Source organism: Hydra vulgaris, chromosome 14, assembly GCF_038396675.1.
Source record: "Hydra vulgaris chromosome 14, alternate assembly HydraT2T_AEP".
In the NCBI taxonomy this organism is placed as follows: domain Eukaryota; kingdom Metazoa; phylum Cnidaria; class Hydrozoa; order Anthoathecata; family Hydridae; genus Hydra; species Hydra vulgaris.
The window spans coordinates 29,865,379-29,890,490 of NC_088933.1; the positions used below are offsets into that span (position 1 = coordinate 29,865,379).

At 27.7% G+C, this 25,112-nt stretch overlaps 1 protein-coding gene across 1 annotated transcript; it reads right to left on the reverse strand.

The window, feature by feature from the left end:
- Positions 1–367: 367 nt before the first annotated feature.
- On the reverse strand, positions 368–23,732 carry LOC136071713 (NAD-dependent deacetylase sir2A-like). Its single transcript, XM_065818347.1, has 3 exons — positions 23,539–23,732; positions 16,609–16,819; positions 368–583 (listed from the first exon to the last, which is right to left on the reverse strand). The coding sequence occupies exons 1-3, from the start codon at positions 23,608–23,610 to the stop codon at positions 522–524; spliced, it is 345 nt and encodes a 114-aa protein (XP_065674419.1). The 5' UTR covers positions 23,611–23,732; the 3' UTR covers positions 368–521.
- Between the last annotated feature and the right edge of the window lie 1,380 nt (positions 23,733–25,112).

Genomic DNA, 25,112 nt, shown 5'->3' on the forward strand with positions numbered 1-25,112 from the left:
ATCATTATATTTTATCCATTTATATAAAAAATTTTGCTAAAAAAATTTCACTCTAAATACTTCAACTATAACAATATTATAATGGTATGATGCAATGAACGCAACATAATGATGTAATGACCAATAATGACATATTTCAAAATGCATAATGAAATGTAAAATATTGGGAGAAATTAAATAACTCTTCTAAAATATAAAAGTATTATAAAAATATATAATGTGATATATTTATTAACAACATTTAATTACTAATATTATATTTATTACTAATATTATATAAAAAAATATTTTAATACTAAATGATTCAAAAATAATAATAAAAATATTAGTACTAATAGTTTTATATTGAAGAACAAAAAAAAAAAAATATAATGATTGATTTTTATTTTATGGTATATAATACAATACTTTTTTTTTTATAGATACAAGATACAATTAATTGCATATGTTAAATATTTTGAATTAAAAAAATCTTCACGTGTCAAGAGAAATGAGCAGAATAGTGTGACTAATTTTTGTCTTCACTGTCCTTTGGCAAGAGCTACTGATCTAGATATCTCTTGAAGAATAGGCGAGTCGATATCTTAGAAAAAATAAACAAATGAATAGAATTAAATTTAGTGACACATTTCCATCTTTATATACAATTTAAAATATGTTTAAATATATAAAAGCTATTTTAAGTTATAACAACTTTTGACAAATGTTATATAAATCCTCCTCCTCATTATCATTTTAAAACAACAATACATTGTAGGGGAGAATGGGGCCCCATAAAATATTGTAATTGTGGAGACATCTTAAGAATTGCGATAATCACTTTTTTATGGTGGAACAGTTACATCTAGAACTATGTTTTTGCAAAAAATTATTTGATATTTTTTGGTCTGTGAGGGGTTTTGTGTTACAACAAAATAAAAAGAAATATTATAAAAATTGGATGCAAGGGAAGCAAGATGTCCGGAAAAAAAAAAATCAAAATTTTTTTTCTCTAACCTGAAAGCACATATATAAACTATAAACTTAATTTAATAAATGTAATATAAAACATTTTTATTTTAAAATCAAATATTGATTTTAAAATCAAATATTAATTTTAAAATACAAATAACTATTATTTAATATTAAATAATTATAGTTTACATATATTTTACTTTATATATGTATATTTATACCTAATTTAAATACAGCAATTAATAATTAACTAAATATATAATTAACAAAGTATTAATATAGATCAATTAATGAAGGAGTTTAAGATATAAGTGAATAAAATACTTTGTTGATAACAAAGTATTTTATTCACTTTATAAAGTTTTAAAGTATGTTATTCAATATGTCTATCGTTATATAACATCATTTTGTAAACTACAATCCATAAGGTCTTTACTTCATTAAACAAAACTATTGAAAAAACAAGTTGATGCTGAAAAAAAGTGATTGTTATCTATTAGCATTTATGAGGTAACTTGATATAGCATTTGTTAGAGGGGGGAGGGGGTGGTCTAAAACTGTAGAATAGTACTCCATTGTGTCATAAGCAATACTAAAAACTATTTCCTATAACATTTACAGTCCATTTTTAAGAGATTTATGTAAATATAATACTAGGAGGTCCAGTTTCGATACAAATCCATTATTTTTTGATGCTTAAGAATGACATTTATAACAATATATTATATGGATTTTTGAAATGTGGTTTGGCCTATTGGATGCTGTTGAACTTGGGTTATAATTAATAATTTGTTTGTCTAAAATCTAGTAAAAATTTTTCTTTAGGTTTAACACTTTTTATTAACTTTTTTGACGATGCTCATAGGTTGTATTAACACAACCTGTTGAGCTAATTATAATTAGCCCATAGGTTGAGCCTTTGTAAATTTGCTTTAAATAGTCTCACAAATTTAACCTGTTATTTTTTGGTAATTAATAAATTTAATTTTGTAGGTATAAATTCAATCTGCAATTAAATCAATGGCTTAAATAAAATGGTGTGTTAAAACAATTGTTATGAAGCAAAAATCAAAAGCGTATCATGGTGCCCCATTCTCCCCTATGCAGTAACATCACAAAGTCCCACTCTCCACTATAAAAATATGTGTAATAATTTCAAATTATTTAAATATTACATTGTTATTCATTATTAGAATGAGCTTAAAATTATTAATATGATGGCGAAAAATTTCATGTGAATCTGACTATTTTATAAGAAATTATGACCATTTAAGTAACAAATTTTATTACCTAATATTTACTTTAATTGATTTGGGATTTCTTAAGAAATTGAAATCAATTTTGAAAATTAAAGTTCGGCACACAGCAGTGTTGATAAAGACTTTTTTATTTATTTGTCAATAAAACAAAAAAAAAAAGAGGATTAGGTCACTGCATGAGAAAATAGAGCATGAGAGCATGAAAATTTTTAAAATCAAATTTAGCAAGTACATAAAAAATGGACCTAAAAAATGTAAAAAATGATTTAATATGATGTCCTTCAAGAACAGGAACGAAGTTTTTTATGCTGATAAGTAAATAAGTAAATAAAAGCATTTGTAAATATACCAAAATAAAAACAACAACAAAAAAAACTGAACATAATAAACTTTAATTATTCTTTTAAAATAAAATTTATGCCCACTTAAATTTACAAACAAATACACAACATATTCATCTTAACAACACAGACACCTAAAACTCTAAAAAATAGTCACAGATTTTTCTTTAAAACAAGTACCATAAAAGCTAGTTATGCACATACCTACATAGCAGGCCCATAGGAACAAAAGTTATATTGAGGGGAGGGGGGGGGCAGTGCCGGATAAGGGGCCCCAAAATAGTTTTAAAGACTTTTTTTTTTTCTTTTTTAATGTCATTTTTTCAGTCAATTTTTATCAAAATTATTTATTTGAAAAATTATTGGGGGGGAGGGGCAAATGCCTCTGCTGACTCCTTGGTTGCTACGGGCCTATATAGTACAATAATAACCTAGATTTTGAAAATATTCTGTTGATGTCTGAAAAACAAAACACAGACAGGTCCAAAATTTTTAACAGATATTTCCAGTAATGGAGCATGTTTCAAATTTTTAATATTTATACTGCATCAAAAAAGAATATTTTAGAAAAAATTGCAGCAATTTGAGCCTAAAAACAGTATTAAAATTAAACAATATTAAACCTCAGAACTTGGTCCTCTTGTCCCAAATGTGATTTTAATCAATAAAATTGAACTTTTTCATAATTTTTAAGGCTAAGTAAAAATTATTCAACAGATTTTATTTATTTTATTAAATCTTTAGTTGTTAAAAAGTTATTAACTTTATAGTTTATTAATTGGATCTTTAGTCTTTTTGTTGAGGTTTTTAGTGTTTATATTGATAATTTTAGTTACATTTTACATTACAAATTATAAAACTCATTTTATAAAATGTTTGATATTGTACTTTTTACAAAAAAATTTACATTTAATCAAAAAAGAGAGATGTAGATAACAATGGATTTAAGTTAATTTTTGGAATAATTTAATGACAATTGAGTACCTTGTAACCATTTTATAAATACAAACTGACGTTATAGCAAACAGATTCAGAGGCTTGTTCACTCCAACAGCGCAGTCATTTTGAAAACATTTTATTAAAGCCTGTACTAGGTTGTCCCAATAACAACATTTTTTGTGTGCTGGCACAACATAAATGTGTTCTTTATAGTAAAATAGCACTCCTTTTAAATATATTTAATAAAAAATAATTTTAGGGGTGCACAAATTATAAAGGTATATTTTGGGTATCTATTATATGAACATTTAATAGCAGGTCCCTATTATATAAACATATAATAGGGACCTGCTATCATAATTAGAAAAAAAAAAACTTTTTAAAAAATTCGACCCGAGTCTCAAACATAAAAAAAATTTCAAAAATAATAATCATTTTATAAAAAGTTCATAAGGAAATTTATCAAAAAAATTTGAAATGCACTTTTTCATTATTAGTTTAAAAAATGCCATTTTTTATGAAAAAACTTTTAAATAAAATGATTGTTATTTGTTATTGTAAAATTTCACTTTTTGAGATAATAGTGAGTACATATATAGTTCTCAAAAATATTGTTTTATGAGCCATCCTAACATTTAACACCCAACACCCTAACCTGCACTTAAAGTAATACACTTAATCAAAGAGAGACTCCATAATACAATTTGATTCTTATGTCATAGTTGGTTTTAAAAGTCATTTCTAAACAACTAACTTTAATTTCTGTCAAACATTTAAATGCTTTTAATACGAAAGAAAGATACTCACTATTAAACATTAAAAACATTTTGAACACTGTCTGCCATAAAATTTTAATAAATGAGTTGCCCGCCATAAAATTTTGATTTTTTAAAGCCTTACTTTACATTCTACTCTTTTGCTTTTCTTTTTTTTTTAATTTAACTTCATATATTTATAAAAACAATTAAAAATCCTATTAGTGTTTATTTATTATTAACATGTTTCAACAGAAAACACATAGTTCTATGGAACCTTAAAAAATGTTGTTTCATCTGGTAGATCTAAAAGTAGTTCACACAGTTATAAGATCCATCAGATAATTTTGATTCTTTGATTTAAATTTTCTAAATAATAATTTTTGTATATATATTTTTGAAATTACTATTTACTAATCTAATCAAATCAAGTTTTCTATGTTAACCCTGAAATTCAAAATTTTTAAAAATCATCTTTGCTTGCTATACACCAGAGGCTTGATGTTGAGAAACAAAAATACATTTTTAGTATAGTTTTTATTTTGAGTGGCATTATTATAGTTATTTTTTAAAACATGGTTGGTTATTAAAGTTGCTTAAAAATGTTCCTAAATTTAATAGTTTACTATATAAATGTTACAATACTTAAAATTGTTCCATAAATTCAATCTATTTATTAAAAATAGTAAAAATACTTTCTAATAAAATTACAATTTGCTGCTGCATAATGTAAGGTAAAAATTAAAATTTGTGGGATTTTCTGACATAATTACATTTATGGTATTTTTAGTTTTGGCCATGTCAAAAAAATATGAGGTATGGAGGGTTTTTTTAAAAAAAAAAAAATTGGTTTTCTAATAACTGCTGTTACTGAATTTAGTAAAAATGATGCAAATCTCATAACAGCTCATGAAAACTAGTATAGCCAAAAAAATGAATACATGCTATCAAAAAAAGGATGGACTAAAGATGAGATCCAGTTTTAATGACTTTAATAATTTTCTACAGAGTGGAAATATACCAAGTTCTAATGATCATTTTAAATATTCCTCAAAAAATGCAACTATTTATTTGCTGTTAAAATAATGGAACAAATACATCCACAAACGTTTATAGATGAGCATGTCAATATTAATAATCATGCTAACTTATTCACCTGATGCAGATAACATAATAGAAATAACATCACAAGTTAGATAGCAAAAAGAACTATAAAATGCAATAAGTTTTATTTCAGATCCACAAAACACAAAAAAATTGTTACCAAATTGATAAATATATTGAACTAAAGAAAGAATTTTGTCAACTAGATTCTTTTAAAAAAAGAATCGACAACACTGGACGTTTTGTATCACACTACTCCTGATACAATTCTTCGATTGCTTATAGTCAACATCTGGTAATATTATTTGGCAGTCTTCTCATATTTATCAAAGTGGTCCCTCATGTCAGCCAGATAAACTGCCAAATTCTGATAGAGATTTCCACACACTGCCATATTAAGTTCGCCGTGTTGCAATGCAGTACTTGTTTTATAAAAATGTTGCAGTATGTCCTGCTAAATTACCAGCATCAACACAAACTTTAATTCCATCATTTTATTAGCTAAACTTGCTGCCTCTTGCACAGTGTCACCTTTCTGTGACTGGTCGTCAGCAATGCTTTCCAGTGCATTAACTATTTCTGAGATAGATTCCAGAATAGCACTAGTTGCAGCTGAGGGTGCTTTTCATCGAGTAACCCTGAAAGGGGTTTCAAAACTTACCTTGTACATGAGATTCCAAGCTGAATGACCTTTTCCTATCTCTCTCATAGCATCGACAGTTCTATAATTTATTTCAAATGGTGACATTTCTGAACCTTGCTTTTCAACATCTTTTCTGGAATAAAAAGACTGCTTCCAATTGCAATAAGGTGTTATACAAAAAAATTAATAAAAAATAGCCAATCCTTTCTTTTTTGATAAATCAGTTGGGATTTCAATAGAGTTATTATGAGATTTCAATAGAATTATTATGGAATTGTGGACAATGTCCAATTAAAAAAAATTAACGTCCAATTAAAAAAAAATAAAAATAAAAAATAAAAATAATAATTGATTTTGAAATGTGTGTCAATAAGTACAAAACATGAAGATAATTTATTTGAATTAATAATTTGAACAATATTATTAATACTACATTGTGTTACTTTTTTTGAAGATATTGACGTCAAGATTTTAGATTTTGTGTTATTAAAATTACTTATTTCCAATTGAGAAGTCAAGCTATTTTTATTGCATACTGATGATACTGGAGAAAACTGATTTCCTCTAAAATATATTTTTTTGAATATCCAGCTACCACCTGATTTCCTAGATTTTAGTCACATTTTCTTTTTCCCATAATAAAAAATGCACTGATGAACGAGGCTAGCAAATAAAGTAAAACATGAGGATTATAGTATTTCTATAAGTTATAAATCTAAATACAATAATTGTTCCTAGAAATCATGGCTTATTCAGTTTAATAAACATGAAACAGTTACTGGCAGAAACAGTTATCAAAAGCTGATTCCAGTGTGTTTGCAAAACTCTTTTTTCCGACATAAACAAGCCGTTGCTAAGGCCATTCATGTAGTTGCAGTAATTTAGTAATTCAAAAAAATTTGTAGTAGCTTGTCGTAAAGCTCCTTTCCATGCGGAGCCCTAAGCATGCTTAGGTGCGCTAAGCACCTAACCATTAAGCAAACTAAGTGCTTAGTGTGCTTAATGGTTAATCCAATACTGGCGCTGTCTTAATAAGGACCGCAATTGTTTTAAAACTTTCCATCAAAAATTTTTTTATTTATAATGATATCTTTATTGAGTGTGTATAACTCTCAAGCTAATAATCCAGGAAAAACTTTCTGTTTAACAACAAACATTAGTTTATCATTTCTTCATAAAGTTCCACTACTTCATGATGTATCATATATGATACAAATAAATATTTTGCAATTTGTATACCTTAAAATAGCTTGTTTTAAATATATATATTTTTTGGTGTTAGGCCACTGAATAATTCTAGATTTATTAGTTTATTTTAATATAAAAAAAGTTATGCAAAAAGGGTTTAATAAATTACGTTTACCATAAATCTCTTTTTTAATTGTTTTTTATTTAAAAGGCGCCTTAAAATCACTTTAACAACAACCTTTAGTAAAAGTTAAATGAACAGATTTGCTAATAATAAAATTGAAATTTTAAAATTAAAATAGCAGTAAATACATTTATTAAATGTTTGTGTTTTTCATTTGAATAGTTATCTGAATACAAGACGTAAAACCATTTTGTTAATTTTACAAATATTACATAATTTAATATAGGTAAATGTATTATGTAATGTAAATATTGATTAAAAATTGTTTAAAGTAATTAAACATTTAATTACTAATTATTTAAAACAATAACTACTAATATTAAATTTACTAAAATATAGTTAATAAATGGTAAAATACTTTAAACAATTTTCAATTATTTACAAATAGCGTAGTTAAATTCTTAAGTAAAATAGTTTTCTTATCGTAACTCGAGCAACTTGGTTATGTCTCACTGTAAATTCATGTACTCAAAGAAATGCCTGTAAGTCAACTCATTATCTTCCGATAATACTAAACAAGATAAGCACAAATGATTAAAACGATAATTAAAAAAAATGATGATTCAAAATAATCGTCACGGCGCCGGTGTTAATTAGGGTAAAAGGAGGGGGGGCGGTAATCTTCAGAACATCACCCCCCAACGTTGCCGAAAAAAAAGCGGTATCCCTAAATAAAGCCTGGGTTCGTAACTATCTAGGAATATTAAACATGTGGATTAAATAGATTCATTAATATACCCATGTACCCATAAATATACCCACATACATTTGAGATTTTTTTTGTTTTTGTTTAAAGTAGGTACAAGTTGAGATTGATGGTGGAGTTATTTTTTTAAAAAAATTTGTTTAAATATCTCAAATAGTTGCGAGTTGTATAAGTAAAAAGTAAATAGATTTAGTGATGAAAGTATATGTAAAGAAAAAGATAACAGGATTAAAAAAAATCATTATTGTTGCACTTTAGACCATCGAACTACTTTTCAACTATTCAAATATTGAATAAAAAAATATTAAAATTTTTTGAATACTTGAATACTCAAATAGTTTATCATAAGTAAAATGACATATTAACAAAAATGAAAAATAACAATAATTCAATAATAAAATGTTTCATTGTTAATCTTGAATGATTCTATTATTCTTTTAAGCTTTTTTTTTCTAAAAACATTTATTTAAAAAAAATAAAATTGATTTGTTTCAAAATTTAAACTCATTCTTCTTTTTGTTTTAATTGAACTTGCTGTTGAAAATACTCTTTTAGAAGCTGTAACTGACAATTCAGAAGCATAATTGACAAACTGATAACTGAAATGGAAAAAAAAAAGTAAAGTTTACAAAAATGAGTCAGCACAGTTTTCATTCATCAATAAACTTCAATTGAGCGAAGAAAAGCATTTCAAAGGCTGTCATACCTTAGTCAGTTTTTACTAGGAAGATCTCAGTATGGACATTGTTGGAGAACTGCAACAAGTTTCATAAGTACCTCAGCCCAAAGTTTCAGGGGAACAAAAGTGATTTCACTTATGCTAAACTGTATGATGTTATTGTTCAAGATAAACTTTGTAGTGTTTTTCCAAACCTGGATATTGTACTTCGCATTTTCCTTACCTTCATGCTAACAAATGTTTTTGCTGAGCAATCCTTTTCAAAGCTTAAGAGACTCAAAAACCCATGTAGAACAACAATGAAGTAGGAGAGATTGGACTCTCTGTCTCTACTCTGCATTAAGGCAGATATGCTTACTTCAGTTGACTTTGACAATGTAATCAACAATTTAGCACTTTCAAAGTCTAGGAAATGAAATGTCTGATTTATAAAAATTATAACAGTTACTAGTAGTGTAGTAGTGTCGTAACTGTTTACATCAAACTCATACATGTTGTTTACAACTTACATCATCATAGTTAAATGTTGTGTAACAGTGTGATGTATAGATTATAGCATGTGTATATAATATTGTAATAAATATTAATGTTGCACTGCAACTTGCAATTACCTGCTATTGGTTGGCTATGTTAGGGCATCATACTTGGTTAAGTGCTTAGGGCCCTTGAATATTGACGTCACACCACGTGTTGGTCCAATTTTTGGACCAACACGTGGTGTGACATCAGCAAGTGATGGGCAACCCGTTTTGCGTTTATACGAAACCTGGTACATAGACAACAAATCTGCTACTACCTATTTAAATCTGACAGGTGGAGTTGACGGATTACACTTCCACCACAGAATCCAGGCATTGCTAATGGATGTATCAGTATAGGCTTTATATGTCCTATATAATAATTTGTAATGGACATATCATATAGGCTGACTGATATATATAATATATCAATATACTATATAGGCTGCACCCTGTTGATACCAGAAAGCTTTCTTCCATAGAAAGAAGTTAGATTGATTGCTAAAGATGAGAAGAAATAATAAAAAGATTTTATAACAAAAGAAATAAAATAAAACAAAAGCATAAAATTTTAATTCTTTTTCCTTAGATGCATCATTTCTGATACAGTTAGAAAAAGAGTTGTTAAGAAATAAAAGTTTAAGAAAACAAAAAACCAAATACACAAGAAGACTACCAATATATATAAGAAACTTGGAGATATTGGTGAGCGTATAATTAAAAGGAATCTTGCTCAACAAAATGATGTATTTACAATAGTTAGTTGATTTGATGCCAGACGCCATTTTGATAACATAAGCAATAAAATCAAAAGTTAAAATCACAAAAAAAATTCTAAGTGTAGTGGTAACATTCACCTTGATATCGTATGCTTAAAAGAAGCTTATTTCCTGTTATAAATCGTTGCAAGTTCAAAAGATACGCCATTTATTAACTGTATCTTATATGATACAGTATGTAGAGAGGGGTTAAAATGATATAGTTTTTTGATTAAAAAACATATATTTTGAAAAATATATTTTATTTTTTTATTCATTTAGTATAATTTAAAAAAATTATGTTTAATAAATAAGTTACATTTATGATGGATTTTTTTAAACATTGAAAACATTGAAGTTTGAAAATAACTAGATCTTAACAAAACTTTTATTAAGTTATTGTAATCGATATTTTTATTTTTAGTGAAAAAAAATAAAAAAAAAAAAAAAAACTTTCTGAAAAAGCTTACATTTTTTTTTGTTTTCCTCACATAAACTAAAATAGAAAGCTAAAGTTCAAAAGTTCATTCATTCAAAAATTAAATTTGCGTGTAGTTTGCGTGATAGACTGAAATTTTTTACTTTTGTTTATTTACTATCAAAAGCAGTTCACTCTTAATAATATAACTGCCAACTAACAAAAGTTAATTTTACTATGAATCGATATTTTAAAAGCGTTCTATATTTCGAATAAGCACACTTTTTATACATTCCATTGTTATATAAGTTCATAAGAAGTTTTTAAAATTAAGTTTCGTAATTCATTTTTTAAAAACATTCAGTTAGTAACCGAGGGAAAGTTATGTCACATAATTAGGTGAAAAAAGTAATTGCTTTTTAATTCATTTTATCGTCCTGAAGAAAAAATGAAGTAGCTAAAATAACCTGAAAATTATTTATATACTACTGCATTTAAAACCAAAAAATTATTTTACTATTTTTAATAAAAGAGCAAAAGAAAAATTGCAAGATAAAATAATTTTTGGGGGCTTTTTTTTGGGCGCCCATACCGCTCCAGCATTAAAACAGGTCTGGCTTTGTCCCTGCTAGACATATATCACACCGACAATAATGTTGATGCCTAGTAAGAACAGTTTCTTTGATATTAATGAAATCATATAGATTGCATAGCACTATGCTGGTACAGGGCAACAAACAAGTTGGCATAATAAAGTTTATTGTGGCTCTACAAGCTGGTCACTCACTATTTACATTTGTTATTACATCATCAACCCTCGGAATTAGGGTCGGCATTCGGCAATGCCGACCTAACTGCCGACCTGAAAGTGTTTGAGGTCGGCAAAAAATTGCCGACCTCGTTTCTATGTTTTACGGTTAGACCTTTGTATCAAATAATTTTTGCCGACCTGATGCCGACCTCTAAAAGATTGAGGTCGGCAAATTATTGCCGACCTCAATTTTCCTAATTCCCAGGGTTGCATCATTAATGTGTTTATTATTTCTGAATTCCTCTATTATTACACAAATTTTTATTGACTTTTGTTATATTTTTTTAAAAATATGGTTAAGAAAAAAAAGGTAAGTTGTCATTATAAAATCGCACAATCTTAGAACATCACGCAACAGTTCCATACAAGTTACTGCAAGCAAACACTATTAGAGTTGGAAGTTACTTGAAAGATTGCAAATTATATGAATCAGGAAAACAAGATGAAGGGAGTGAATTCCAAAGCATTGACGTTTGAGGAAAAAAAACTAGACATTTTTAGAATTTTTAGAGCACTTAGGAACAGTCACAGTAAAAGGATGAGACTTAATTGAATGAAGAGTAACATGAGAATGAAATTTATTAGATTGCACAAGAGATGCTAGCTCTTTAAAGTGCCCATTATAATATTTATAGAAAAAAGAAAGAGAAGCAACATTACGACGATGTGATAATGCTTTGAGGTTGGCTGCAAAAGCAGGTCCAACTATGTTTACAATGCGTTTTTGCACCTTGTCTAAAAGAGAAAGGGCATCATTGAAAGATCCGCCCCAGATATGGCAACTAGGGCATCCAATATTGGACCAAAAATGGAATACCGGTTTTTCGGTATTAGGTTAAGTGAAAACCGAAATACCGGTATTAATACCAGTATTTACAATTATTAAAAAAAAATTAAGTAAAACCCAAAGCAACAATTAAATGGTTCCAAAACTTTATTTTTTAAGTTAAAATAATATATATAATTAATTAATTTGAAACAAAAAACATAAAAAAGTTATTTATTATTAAAATAGGCATGCATGGCATGCATGTTTTTGAATACTATAATTTGCAAAATATGAAAAATAATATTGAAATACAAAATATATAAATATTAAAAATTTATAAAAATGAAGATAAAGATATGAACTTATATGAACTTAATATAATTATATGAATTACATATTGAATTATATGAACTTTTCATATAATTATATTTTATTTCGTTAAATGTATTATACTTTAAACTGACTGCGAATCATAAACAAAAATAATATAAACTACACATGTATATACACATCATTTTGCAATCGCAATTCCCAAGCAGTCTTAAAAAGCGTGCTTATACAAGCCTATAAGTCATTACTTCCAAAATCATTTTCTATTTTGAGAAGTCATTATTTTAAGCACGTGCAAACCAGTGATTACAAAATATCAAATATCAGACGAGATTTAAAACATGAAAAAAAATATAATATCTCTATATTATATGAATAAAAAAACATAACTAAATCTGTAATAGAGATGTAGTTATGTCTTTATATTATATAGAGATGTTTTTAGGTTTTTTATCTTGCTTATGAATACGTGTGTGTTAAATATTTATTCTTTTTAAATTTATTCTTTGTCTCTATTTGTTGTTGTTATATTTGCAAATATATATAAAATAAATAAAATGAAGCTCAACACAACAAAGTTACAAAAAACAAATTGAAAAATTTTTTTGTTATCCATTTTTATAATCAAAGTTTTTTTCTGTGATATTTTCATGCTTATAACTCTCTAAAAATGTCTGTGTTAAAACACGCACGAAGTCTAATGGAACAGTTTCTGTGCGATGAAAAAAATAATTGAAATACTGGTATATACCGGTATTGAGAACTCGGTATCGGTAATAGAAAAATGGCCGGTAAACTGGGATACCGATTTTCGGTATACCGGTATTGGATGCCCTAATGGCAACAGTATTCCATACAAGAACGTATTTGAGATTTATAGAGATAAAGAATAGAATCCTGAGTAAGAAAGTGGCAAGCACAATATAGAGATCCAACCTTTGCAGATGCTAATTTTGCAATAGATTTGATATATGGTTTCCAAGAAAGATCGTAAGTAAGAGTTAATCCTAAAAGATGAAGGGTAAATTGGGTTTTATCTGAGTTAAAGTTTACCAGTCATGGAGAGCCCCATGCTGAAGTAGAAGTGAGATCCTTTTCAAGCTTAAATGCTCCTTCCAAGCAATCAGAGAGTGTTGGCTTCTTATCAAGACAAGATTAAATGGCAGTATCATCAGAGAACAATGCACCTTAAATGTGATAACTTCTGGGAGATCGTTAATGTAAATTAAAATAAGTATAGGGCCGAGGAAAAAACCTTGACGAACCCCTGAAGTTACAGGATATGAAAAAGAGTGCTGTCCACTAAAGACAACTTTTATACTACGATTGGTAAGAAAGGATTTAATAATCTTAAAAATGTTACCTGAAACACTGTTAGAAGAAAGCTTATGGAGAAGACCAGCATGCCAAACTCTATCGAAAGCTTTAGAAATATCAAGAGTCATAGCCTTAAACTCTGCATCTCTATCTAATGCACAAAAAAACCTATTGCTTATTACCGTTAGCAAATCAGCAGTAGAATGAGAAGACTGAAATCCATATTGACGATCAGAAAGTAAGTTATTAGATTCAAGGTGAATGATTAAGTGCTTGTTAATTAAAGACTCAAAAACCTTACTAATGATAGTAAGAAGACTAATCGTACAGTAGTAAGATTTAGTGATCAACTAAAACAGAAAAAAAGCCAAAACCAAAGTTTCGGGTACTCTAGTTCAGTGCTGAAACCAAAACTGACATTTCGGCAAATATTTTACCGAAACTGATACCCACATTTTGGCTAGTCAAAATTAATTTCTAAGAAAATTTTATTTAAATAAGCAATTTTACATTTGCTGTTATTTTATACGTGTATTATGTTAGAATTGATTACATGTTTCACAAATTGAGATTTATACATAAGTTAACAACTGGTTTTGATTTTCTCTGCAAAATAAGAACTTTTCAAGGTATTTTGTGAAAATTCTTAAAACTTTAGTGCAAACTCTCAAAATATTTTATGTAAGTTGTAAAAAAATAAATATTTTTTTAAATTAGAAAAAAATTTAAATCTTACAAATTTTTTGGTTATCTGTATGTTTTTTAACCAAAATTTTGCTTTTACCGAGTTTATATAAAGTACCAAAACCGAAATTTCGGTATTGGTTCAAATTGAAATTTCAGTTGAAACCAATACCGAAACAGAGTTTCGGTCAACCACTAGTTAGACAAGTCATATCGCTCTCCAGATTTTTTGAAAATAGGGATAAACAGATGCTGATAACAGATGTTGATAACAGATGCTGCTTTCCAGCAGGCTGGAAAACAAGACTATGATAAGCACTTATTAAATAGTTTGGAAAGTATAGACGACAGCTCCGGAGGACACTTCTGCAAGACTATAACAGGTATGTTGTCTGGACCACAAGCTGTAGGAGGGTCTAAGCAGGAAGATACAGAAACTGGAGTGATACAAATGTCAAGCAATGGATCAACCTGTTTGTCTGCTATCTCAGATAGAATGTGACTAGTGGAATCAAGAGATGATATTGATGAAAAGTTCTTAGCAAACAATTCAGCTTAGTCTTTAGATGAGGTGACAAAATCTGAACTATATAAGAGAGGTGGAAAAACAGATTTGCCATTATTATAGATACTGTTAAAGATTCTCCAGCAGGTACGAGAGCCAAATTTTTGAGATGATAAACAAGATTTTGTGAACTGAGAATAGTGGGCTTTGGCATTAGGCAAAACCTTTTTACAATCAAAAGTTTCAATCAATACTAAACAGATGCCTGTTTTCTAGAGAATTGTTTTGCTGCTAGATATGAAAGTAATGGTTACAATTGGAAATTGCAGCAGCACAATAAGAGGAAAACCATGGAGAAGAGTGAGTCTTGACTTGGAATCATTGAGATGGAATAAAAGATTCCATGCCAGCCAGAATCCAAGAAGTTACATAAGAAGCACATTTGTCAGCAGGGAGATGAATGATTTCTACTCAAGGGACATCAGGAAGAAAATCATAAAAAGAGTCCTGGTCAGCTTTAAGGTAGTTGTAGGAGGTACAATGATAGGGGGATTCTGATGATGTAGAAGAATAAGATAATAGTTTTAGAGATCAAACCATGATCAGGAGCACCTAAGGGTGAATGTGGAGAAGGTGAGCACCAACTAGGATCAGAAACAAGACATAAGTTGAGTAGAGAAGATAAATGGTTTGGATTGTCCAGTATCGGTATCCAGAATCCAGAAATCAAATTGGAAAGTTAACTATATATGTTAGAGATTAACAAAGACAAAAGTTGTGGGCCTTAAAGCCTGCAGAGTCACTGACATTAGAGTTACTGATAATAGAGTCACATTAGTAAGAAAAGTATCTCTATCATGAAATATGTGCAACAAATTTCTTCTAGTGTTTTGATGTTTTTAGAAATTTAAAGCTTTACATTAACTATGCATACATTTACATTAGTTATGCATACATCTATAAATACATAAATTTACATTAGTTATGCATACATTATACATAAATTTACATTAGTTATGCATACATTTTTGCTAAAAAATCTCTACCTCCCATTTATAAAGAACTCCACCCACCCATTTACTGGACACTTATTATGTATACAATACCTATAAAGCTTTAAAAAATAAGAAGCGAAAGTATTTGAACCCTGCAATCCACTAACCAGAAAACCAGTGGCATAGTGTGCTAACCAAACAGGTTAGCACACTATGTAACATTATTTATTAAAAAAAAGGTGGTATATAAATTTATCATATATTTATTTTCATATCTTTATAAATTAGGAAAATAAATGTTATATATCAAAATTAAGAAGATATTGTCGATATGTAATTTTAAACTAAAAGTAAAACTGTAATACTTAAAATTATTTTTAACGTTACATAATTTGAAATTTACATTAGTGAGATGCATTTACATTATTTACATTAACTATGCATACATTTACATTAGTTATGCATACATCTATAAATACATAAATTTACATTAGTTATGCATACATTATACATAAATTTACATTAGTTATGCATACATTTTTGCTAACATTTTTGTTTACAAAATTGCTGAGATATTCTTTCTCACTATTAACTTGAGTATAATGGCTGCCGTGAGTTCTGTGCAATTACTTAAAATTAATGCTAATAAGTTGCTCAATAGATTATATATTAAAAAAAAGTTCAACACAAAACATATGTAAAATATATTGTTTTATCTTAAATTGTACAAATAAATATTTAATCAACTCACAGCTATCGCATAAGTAGCACCAAACACTGGCATCTAGAAAACTTAATCCAATTGGATGCGATGTTTCAGTACTGTGATGCAGCATGTGTTTATTTACATAACGACTACAGAAAGTTTGTGAACAAGTTAAGCAAATCCAATTTTCTCCCTGATTAGAACATAACTTACAGGGTAAATTTATATCAATTGTTATATTTCCAGAAATTGCTTCCTAAAATTTTTAAACTAAAAGTTTAGTTTTTGTTTTGTTAATAAAAATTAGTAAAATAATAAATAATATAATGGAATAATATCTATAATTAACAATAAAATCCTACAAAAGGTATATTATTCAAAAACATTTTAATATAAAAATTATAAATATATCACAGCGCTCGAATCAACACAAATATATATAATTGCGAAAAAAAATAATTTTTTTTTGACCCTCTTCCCCTCCTCCTCCATCCCTGGTGCCACTATATGATAAGAGGGTTGCACTTGTAAAAAATTTTTTGTACATTAGCTCATAATTATTATTTTTTCAACTTAAAATCTAAATATTATCTTATAATATTCTCGTTTAACATGCATTAAAACAGCATATGTTACAGTTATATTTTACAGCTTAAGTTATAACTTAAAGTTTATGTTGCAGATATAGTGGGTAATCCTTTAGTTAAGCGGTGCAACAAATTATTTATTTGCTTTTTTTGCACTTATCACAAATTTGTATGAGCATACAAGTCTAATAAGTATGTCTTATATGATGCACTCTTCCACAGATAAAAAAAAATGTTTATTTGAGGATAAGGATTAGGGTTAGAGGTTTGGGTTATATATCAAGTTAAAACAACCTGACCCTTGCCTTAAGTTTATTCAAACCAGCCAACTCTAAATCTGACCCTAACCATGACCTTCATTACTCTAAACCTTGCCCTCACATAATCTATTTTTTTTGTTGTTGGTGTGGAAGGGTGCATTGTTTCAGATGTAATTGTGACAAGCGCAAAAAAAAGCAAGTAATTAATATATTTTACACTGCTTAACTGAAGGATTACCCAATATATCTGCAACTTAAACAAAATGCAGCTCAAATGAAGGATTACCAATATAGTGTAATGTATTATAGTGTAATGATGTAAATTTTCCATTAAAATTTGATTCAAAATTTACAGGTAAATTTTAAATCGGAAAGGGTAAACTTTCCTTAAAATAAAATTTTTTTTTAAAGAAAAACAAAAATAAGTGAAAAAAAAAATTTACCAGGTAGTAAATTTTCCGGTAAATTTTACCTTTGACTTTGTTAAAGTGTAAACATATTTAATACTATTAAAAAATTACTTTTAGTAATTGTTTTTACCTAACATGACACTTAAAAAAGCAAAAGAAAAAATGCAAATAATACAATATTTAAACTACTTTAAACAGTTATAGAAAACTATTTAATACCCCTGTTCATACTGAAGATAAAACATGTTTTAATTTTAAAGAGCATTAAACTGTTATTGTAAAAAGCTATAAAACAACAGTAAAACAATACGAAGTTGTTTTATCAAGAGCTTTTGTTAATATAAAACAACTTATTGACGTTGTTTTATTGCTGTTTTATACAGTTTATAAATGACATAAAACGCATTTAAAATGAAATAAAATTGTTCTAATTAATAAATTAAAACATTATAGCCATAAAGCTTTAAAATTCATATTTGTGCAAAAACATCCATAGACTAAACGAGTAAGATCTGAGGAATAAAACATTAGTTTTTTCTTTCTTATTGCTTCTTGATCTAGAATACTATAAGTATATTTAATTTTATTCAACTTTTTCATTCAAATTGTTTAGGAATAAAAAGTAAGAAAAAAATTCGAATTATGTTTCCGTAAGTTGAAGCTTATAATTAAATTATTTTTTTGGAAATTTTTTTTTGAATAAACAGTAGAATAACTTAATATTTCTATTTTAAATTGTTTATAATTTAAAATAGAAAAATTAATCTTCTAAGTCTTAAATTGTTACTGTAGCTAAATCTATGTTTGAATTTCAGGAATGATTCTTGCTATGCGACTGGGTATTATGAACGCCACTGCAATTAAATTTATAATTATTGTCACCGAAGGTTAAAATTCTTTTAAATTTTAAATTTTTTTTTTAATTTGAATAAGAGAATTTTAAAATAACTAAAATTCTCAAACAGATTTCTTTTTATTAAAAATTCCTAAAAAACATCTTGTGTATTTATAAAAAATGTTAATATCGCTTTTAATAAAATGAAAATATTAAAAAAATGGTATTGCGTTTTTTATATCCTATTTGAGATTTCAGAAATCTCAAATAGGATATAAAAAATGTTTCTTTTTTAGTTTTTTATGTGCTAAAGATATAAAAGATAAAAAAGAAACATTTGTATGGCTAAAACGTTGAATGAAAATCTGTGCAAATAATCATACAAAGATAAATTTAGCGTGACGTACTTTATGACCTTGTGACGTACTTTATGTACATTATAAAAAACTTAAACAAAAACATTTTATACTTTAAAGAACAGCCACATAAAAAAAAGCAGCTAAATTTGAAGGAATTTTTTAAAAAAAGCTAAATTTGAAGGAACTTTTAACTTACTGTCAAAGGAGGTTACTTTGGCCAGCGTGGGTAACTTTGGCCACACTTTGGTAAAAAGATTATTTAGCTTATAACTCCATTGAATATATATTTTTTCCCACTTTCATACATGCAAATCATAGATTACACTTTAACTTTAATTATTATGTAGGTATTTAATTTTTCAGCTTTTTTTAGGTTGGCACTACTGGCAGTAAAAGTTTTGTTGTTATGGTTACATCAGTATTTACCTTCCAAACTTTTCCATGTACACCTAACTAAAAACGAATTTACAAAGCAAGTAAGTACTCTAATTACTTATATATATAGTTGTTAGACATTATCTAAATTATTACAATAATATGTAATCAATTTTTTTTGTTTATTGCTAAGAATGTTATGACATAACCTATTCCAGCCTAAGTGGGGTAACTTAGGCCACTTGGAAAGAATCAGAACATGGAAGAAATCTGGCAAATATCCCAAAAGATATATTCCCTAGACTGTTAAAAGAGCTGATTGATGGACTTTATGCAGAAAAAGGAAACAATATTGTTTCGGGATTTAGAAAAACTGGTATTTATCCACTCTGCAAAGAAAATGTTCTTAAAAGACTTCCACAGAATTAAGTGGACTCCAGCATTGTCAGTGAAACCTTTATTGAACACATTTCTAAGAAAAGAGATGAGTGTAAAAGTAACACAAAAGAGAAGAGGAAGCAAAAGAAATTGAATGCACTACCTGGCAAAAGCATTTGCTATGAAGATTTGTTACTCAAGGAAAACGTCCCTTCAACGAGCAATGGAGGCAAAAGTAAAAAACTGAGAAAGATTATCTGTGAAGAAGAAATTGACAGTCCTGATAGCATTAGTGATGATGAATCAATTATGTCACTCCATGACATGTCAGATAAATTGAACTTTTCAGAAAGTGAAGATAATACTGGACTTGAAAGACAGAATTTTCCTACAATGAGCTTGGACGAAAAGAAGTGTTTGAAGGAAGGCGATTTTGTAGTGGTGTTGTATGACAAAAACTACTATGCAGAACTCATAGGACAAGATGCCTGATGTAAATGAAAAAGGGCCAACAATTGATTGCATGGAGAAGAAAAGCAAGTACTGGATTTGGCCCCAGAAGAAAGACAAGTTAATTTACAGTTGGAAGGATGTCATTTCAAAAATTGAGCCTCCAAAACTATTGAACAAAAGAGGACATTTTAAAGTTCCTGAACTGGATGTTTTTTTTCCTTTTTAAGTGTTTTAGTTTGCAACTAAAATCTTTTAGTTTAGAATTTACTTGACAGGTTTCAGTTTTACATGTGTAACCAATTTTTTCAATTATGTTCAATGTCGTGTTTTGCTTCTAATGTTTTATAAATAAATAAGATTTTGAATTTTTAAATTTGTCTATTACTTTCCTTTGGGCCATAGTTACTCAATGGGGCATCTTTGTACTAGAATATTTTATCAATGCATTTTATATGAGAAAACAACAAGTGGTCAAAGTAACCCCAACCCCTGGGTAACTTTGGCCAAATTTTTAAAATAACCAAAAATAAATATATTATTTTTAAATATTTAAAAAAGTGGTTTGAATGGATAGGGAATCTTTTATTTAATAGTTTAAAAATGTTTTTACTAACTTACTACAATTCATATTAAATATAACATTACTAAAGTGTTAAGGTGCAAGTTTTTTGGCCAAAGTAACCCCCTTTGACGGTACTGAAAAATGGCCTTAAAAAGTGGAATTGCTTTTGTGGTTTAAAACTTGTTGCACAAAAGGCGCAAAACTTAATTTCATAAATAAAACCTTCCCATTATTGGCCAGCTTTAAAAAAAAAACACATCACATTTTGGATTATCTTTCACTATTAGTCTTTCATGAAATCCAAAAAAATAAATGAAAAACAACATTGAAGCAGAAACATGAAAAACAAAAATATAACTTTTTGAATCTTAATTTCAAAATCAGAAACTAACTTATTTTGAATAATGATGTCTTACATCTTAATGACTGTTTTCGTTAAATTTCAATGGTTAACCCATGTTTTGATTTTCAGAAACTAATTGCAGTTTAAATAACCTTGCAAAAATGTCATGCAATCATTAGTGTTAATATTTACTTACAGCATGTCTGAGTTTGATATTCAGTGGTGCTTGCTATACCTTTATTTCTGGGTCAAAACAAAAAGAACTTTGATCAAAAAATTCACAATTACAAGTAACAGATAGAGCCTAATCAAATGGATTAAAACATAAGAAGCTGAAGTAAAGGGAAGTTAGTTACACATTTAGAGTTTCTCTTTTTTTGTGTGTACAGATCATCCTCATATAGTTGACTATAGTTAATAAATACGGTATTCTCAACTTCACACCAACAGAATGAATATTTGTTGTTGTAGAGCTAAATCCCACAAATGATGTTGGCATTTTCATACCATGTTTCTTAAAAACTAATTTAAAATATTTTTTGTTGATTTGAAGAACACTCTTAACTCAAGAAGTAACCTCTTGCCAAAGCTAACCTATTTTCAAAGTTGACCTCTCTTTAAAGCAGACCTCTTATCAAAGCTAACCTTTCTTCAAAGCTGACCTTTCTTCAAAGACTTATTTATGCATTTTATGTTATTACTTGAGTCTTTTTTACACTAAATTATTACTCATTTTTATATAGAGACATTAGATAGAGCACTTTGAGAAGTAAATCCTACTATTTTCATAAAATTTTAATGACTTACAAACATTTAATTTAAATTCAATAAAACTTTAATAGAGTATATCCCTACAGAACCTGAGCAATAATAACTCCACTTATTGAAATAAGCTTTTCACTTGCAGAAGAAACATCTTGAAAGTCACAAGTATTATTCAAATTTGCAAAAGTCAGCTGAGAAAAAAACTTTGATAAACTCAAAACTATTAGTATTATTTGAACTTCCAAAAATAACCTAAAATCCCATAAAACTTTATACAACATAAGCATAATATTATTAATTTTACTATTATTACTAATAAAAATTGAAATGTTCTAATAATGAAATTAACATGTGCAACTTTTGTTGGTATTTTTAAAAAACATTTAGGTTAGAAAAAAACGACTAATAATTAGTTATTTACTACTTTTTTTTTCTTTTAACTTATTCACGCAATAATTAATTACTCTTATAAAAACTTTGTATATTATGCTTTCTAAAAAAATTCTGTAAAGAATTTTCAAAAAATTTCAATAAAAATTTTTTCTTTTTTGACTTAAAAGATTTTAATTTTTTGAGTCAAATAATCAATAAGAAAAAAAATTTAAATCCGTATTAAAAAAATATTTGAAAAGACATAAACAAAAAACTGCATAGTTGATAGCTTATAAATTTTATGCATACCTACAAGGGCAATGGATAAAAATAAGTTGGTTCAATAATCTTTTTTAGCCTCCGATCCCCTTAATAGATTTGCTCAGAAGAATCTACAAAACATTTATAAATAATATATATGCTGTTAACTAGAAAAACTTTGTTAAAACACGGTTACTTTGCATACCTTTTTCTTAGCAAAATTATGAACTACATTATCAAAGTCTATATGTTTTGCAAGCTTTCATAAGTTTAAGCTTGCTAAAGCTTCATTCTGCTGATGCTACTGTAGCTGGTCTTGTAAGAAATATCCTCAAACAGACAGAGGTTTAAAAAAAAATACTTTCTAGTTTGCACTTGGATAAAAAATTTCCAGTGCACACATCATTTTCAGAATAAAAATTTCATTCAAATTTTTATTCTGAAAATGATATCTGATAGTGTTTCTAAGCAATTTTATTTCTATATGAAGGCTAGATACAGGAAGTTTAGCTTTATTGGATAGCTATTAGTTGTAAAACTTCCATATAAACTTCCAAGTCGTGTTACTAGATTAAATGACTGTGTTGAAAAAGTCAACAGGAATTAATATTCTGTGCCACACAACAGACACAATTATGCAGGTATACCTTTAACTGATATACAAAAACTGCTCCACGAATCTTGTTTCTTGTTTTTGGAGTAAGTTTTAGATGAAGAAAGTTATTCGAAGCCAGCTTTAATTCAGTAACTTACCACTAGATTGCAATTATAGAACCAATACATTTCGAAGTAAAAAAAAAATTACGTCAGAACTTGGTTTGAACTAATCAGATTCAAATAATATAGATAATAATAAATTTAATCGTTTTATACCCTACGTAAGTGATATACAACAAAAAAACTTTATTGAAAAAATACTGTAAAATAGTGTTTATGTGTAATACTATTTTCAGTTCCTTTTTAATATACTTTTGAACTTAACAAAAACATATAGTTTAAAAAAATAACTACTCACCCTAATATGAGGACAATTAGTTTTTACATCAACTGCGAAAAGATCAGGAAAGTTACAGGAAGCCTCTGCCATTTAAAGATTTTTGTTTTACAAATTTTGCCAGAAGAACTGTTTATTTGTTTTGATTTAAAATTTGGTTTTTTAATTACCCGATTTGATTGGCTATAACAATCATTGTTCCTTTTCAGTCTGAACCACGGCGATCTATACTGCAGGCCTTGCAAACGTGCAAACCGCGTATCTGACTGGCGGCCTATTTTAGATTTCGCTTAACTTTAGTCGCCATTTTAGTGATATTAAAATATGGGCAAAAAATGTTGCATCTATGGCTGCACTACAAATTATTAATCTGCAAAAAAGAAATCTAATAATTTAAAGCTTTCAGTACATCGATTTCCTAAAAATAATGAAGAAAAACAAATGTGGATTAAAGTAATTCCAAATGCAAACTTAAAAGTAACTAATAACACTGTAGTTTGTGAGTTGCATTTGCCGATGAATTTTGAAAAACAAATAGTTAGAGGAATCGTCCTAAATTTTCACCATCTATTTGGCCTGGCTTGTCAAGTTCCTACCCATCTTCCTCCATTTCGTGTAACAACTCGTGTTTCTTCGTGTTTTCGGAATTTTGCCCAAGATAAACTATCCACTTTTTTAGAAATGGATAGAGTGAGTTTTGCTGAAATGAAAAAAATTCTTTTAAATAATGAAAGAGATTTAGGTGTTCCATTAGTATGCTTTATGATTAATAACACTATTCATTTACAATCACAAGTTTATTCAAATGGAGTTCCGTATTTTTTAATCAAAATTAGTGAGAATTGGCATTTTGAAACTTATCATTATGGTGCCAAAAATAAATTTCTTACAATTTCTAAAAACAGAATTTCAAAAATCAAAACACGGTCGATATTAGCAGAAGTTTTGAATTATTTGAAAAATTTAATTCCAGGCAGAAAAGAAATTGTAATTCAGGAGCATTTACACAGTGTGTTGGTAGTAAGAATTATTCTAAGGAGTTTATTATGAGATCTTTTCAGTATTTTGCTACGTCCAGAAGTTTGTATAACCAATTGCGAACAGATTACCAATCACCTTCTGTAAGAACTTTGACAAGAATAACTTCAAAAGTTTCTAAATTAAATGAGTAACATTTTTTGACTCATGTTTTAACATGTTTTTCTTTAACAGAGATTTTTCAATCTCTGTTGAAGAAAAACAGAAACTTTGTTATTTATTGCATGATGAGGTTTATGTTAACAAAATGTTGTTACACCATGGTGGCAAATTATTCGGAAAAGCAATTGACGATTCAATTTCTCTTGCAAAAACTATATTGGGTTTAATGATTAATTGCTTATTTGGTGGACCATCGTTTATTTCCAAAATGATACCTATAAATAAATTAAACTCAATTTCTTTTTGAACAAATTAATATTACTATCCAATCAATAAAGGAGTTTTCGGGTCAAGTTAAAGCTATAATATGCGATGGAGACAGAATTAATCAGGCATTTTTTAAAATCTTTGAAAGATCAGCTCCAGATAAACCCTGGTTGACTAATGATGGTATT

Excerpts from the sequence above, each read along its gene's own strand:
- LOC136071713 (XM_065818347.1), bottom strand. The coding sequence starts at position 23,610 with ATGGCAGAGGCTTCCTGTAACTTTCCTGATCTTTTCGCAGTTGATGTA. Across the intron at positions 16,820-23,538 it reads CTAATTGTCCTCATATTAGG|GAAGCAATTTCTGGAAATAT; the intron begins GTGAGTAGTTAT and ends TAAAAATTTTAG. Across the intron at positions 584-16,608 it reads GTGCTACTTATGCGATAGCT|ATATCGACTCGCCTATTCTT; the intron begins GTGAGTTGATTA and ends ATTTTTTCTAAG.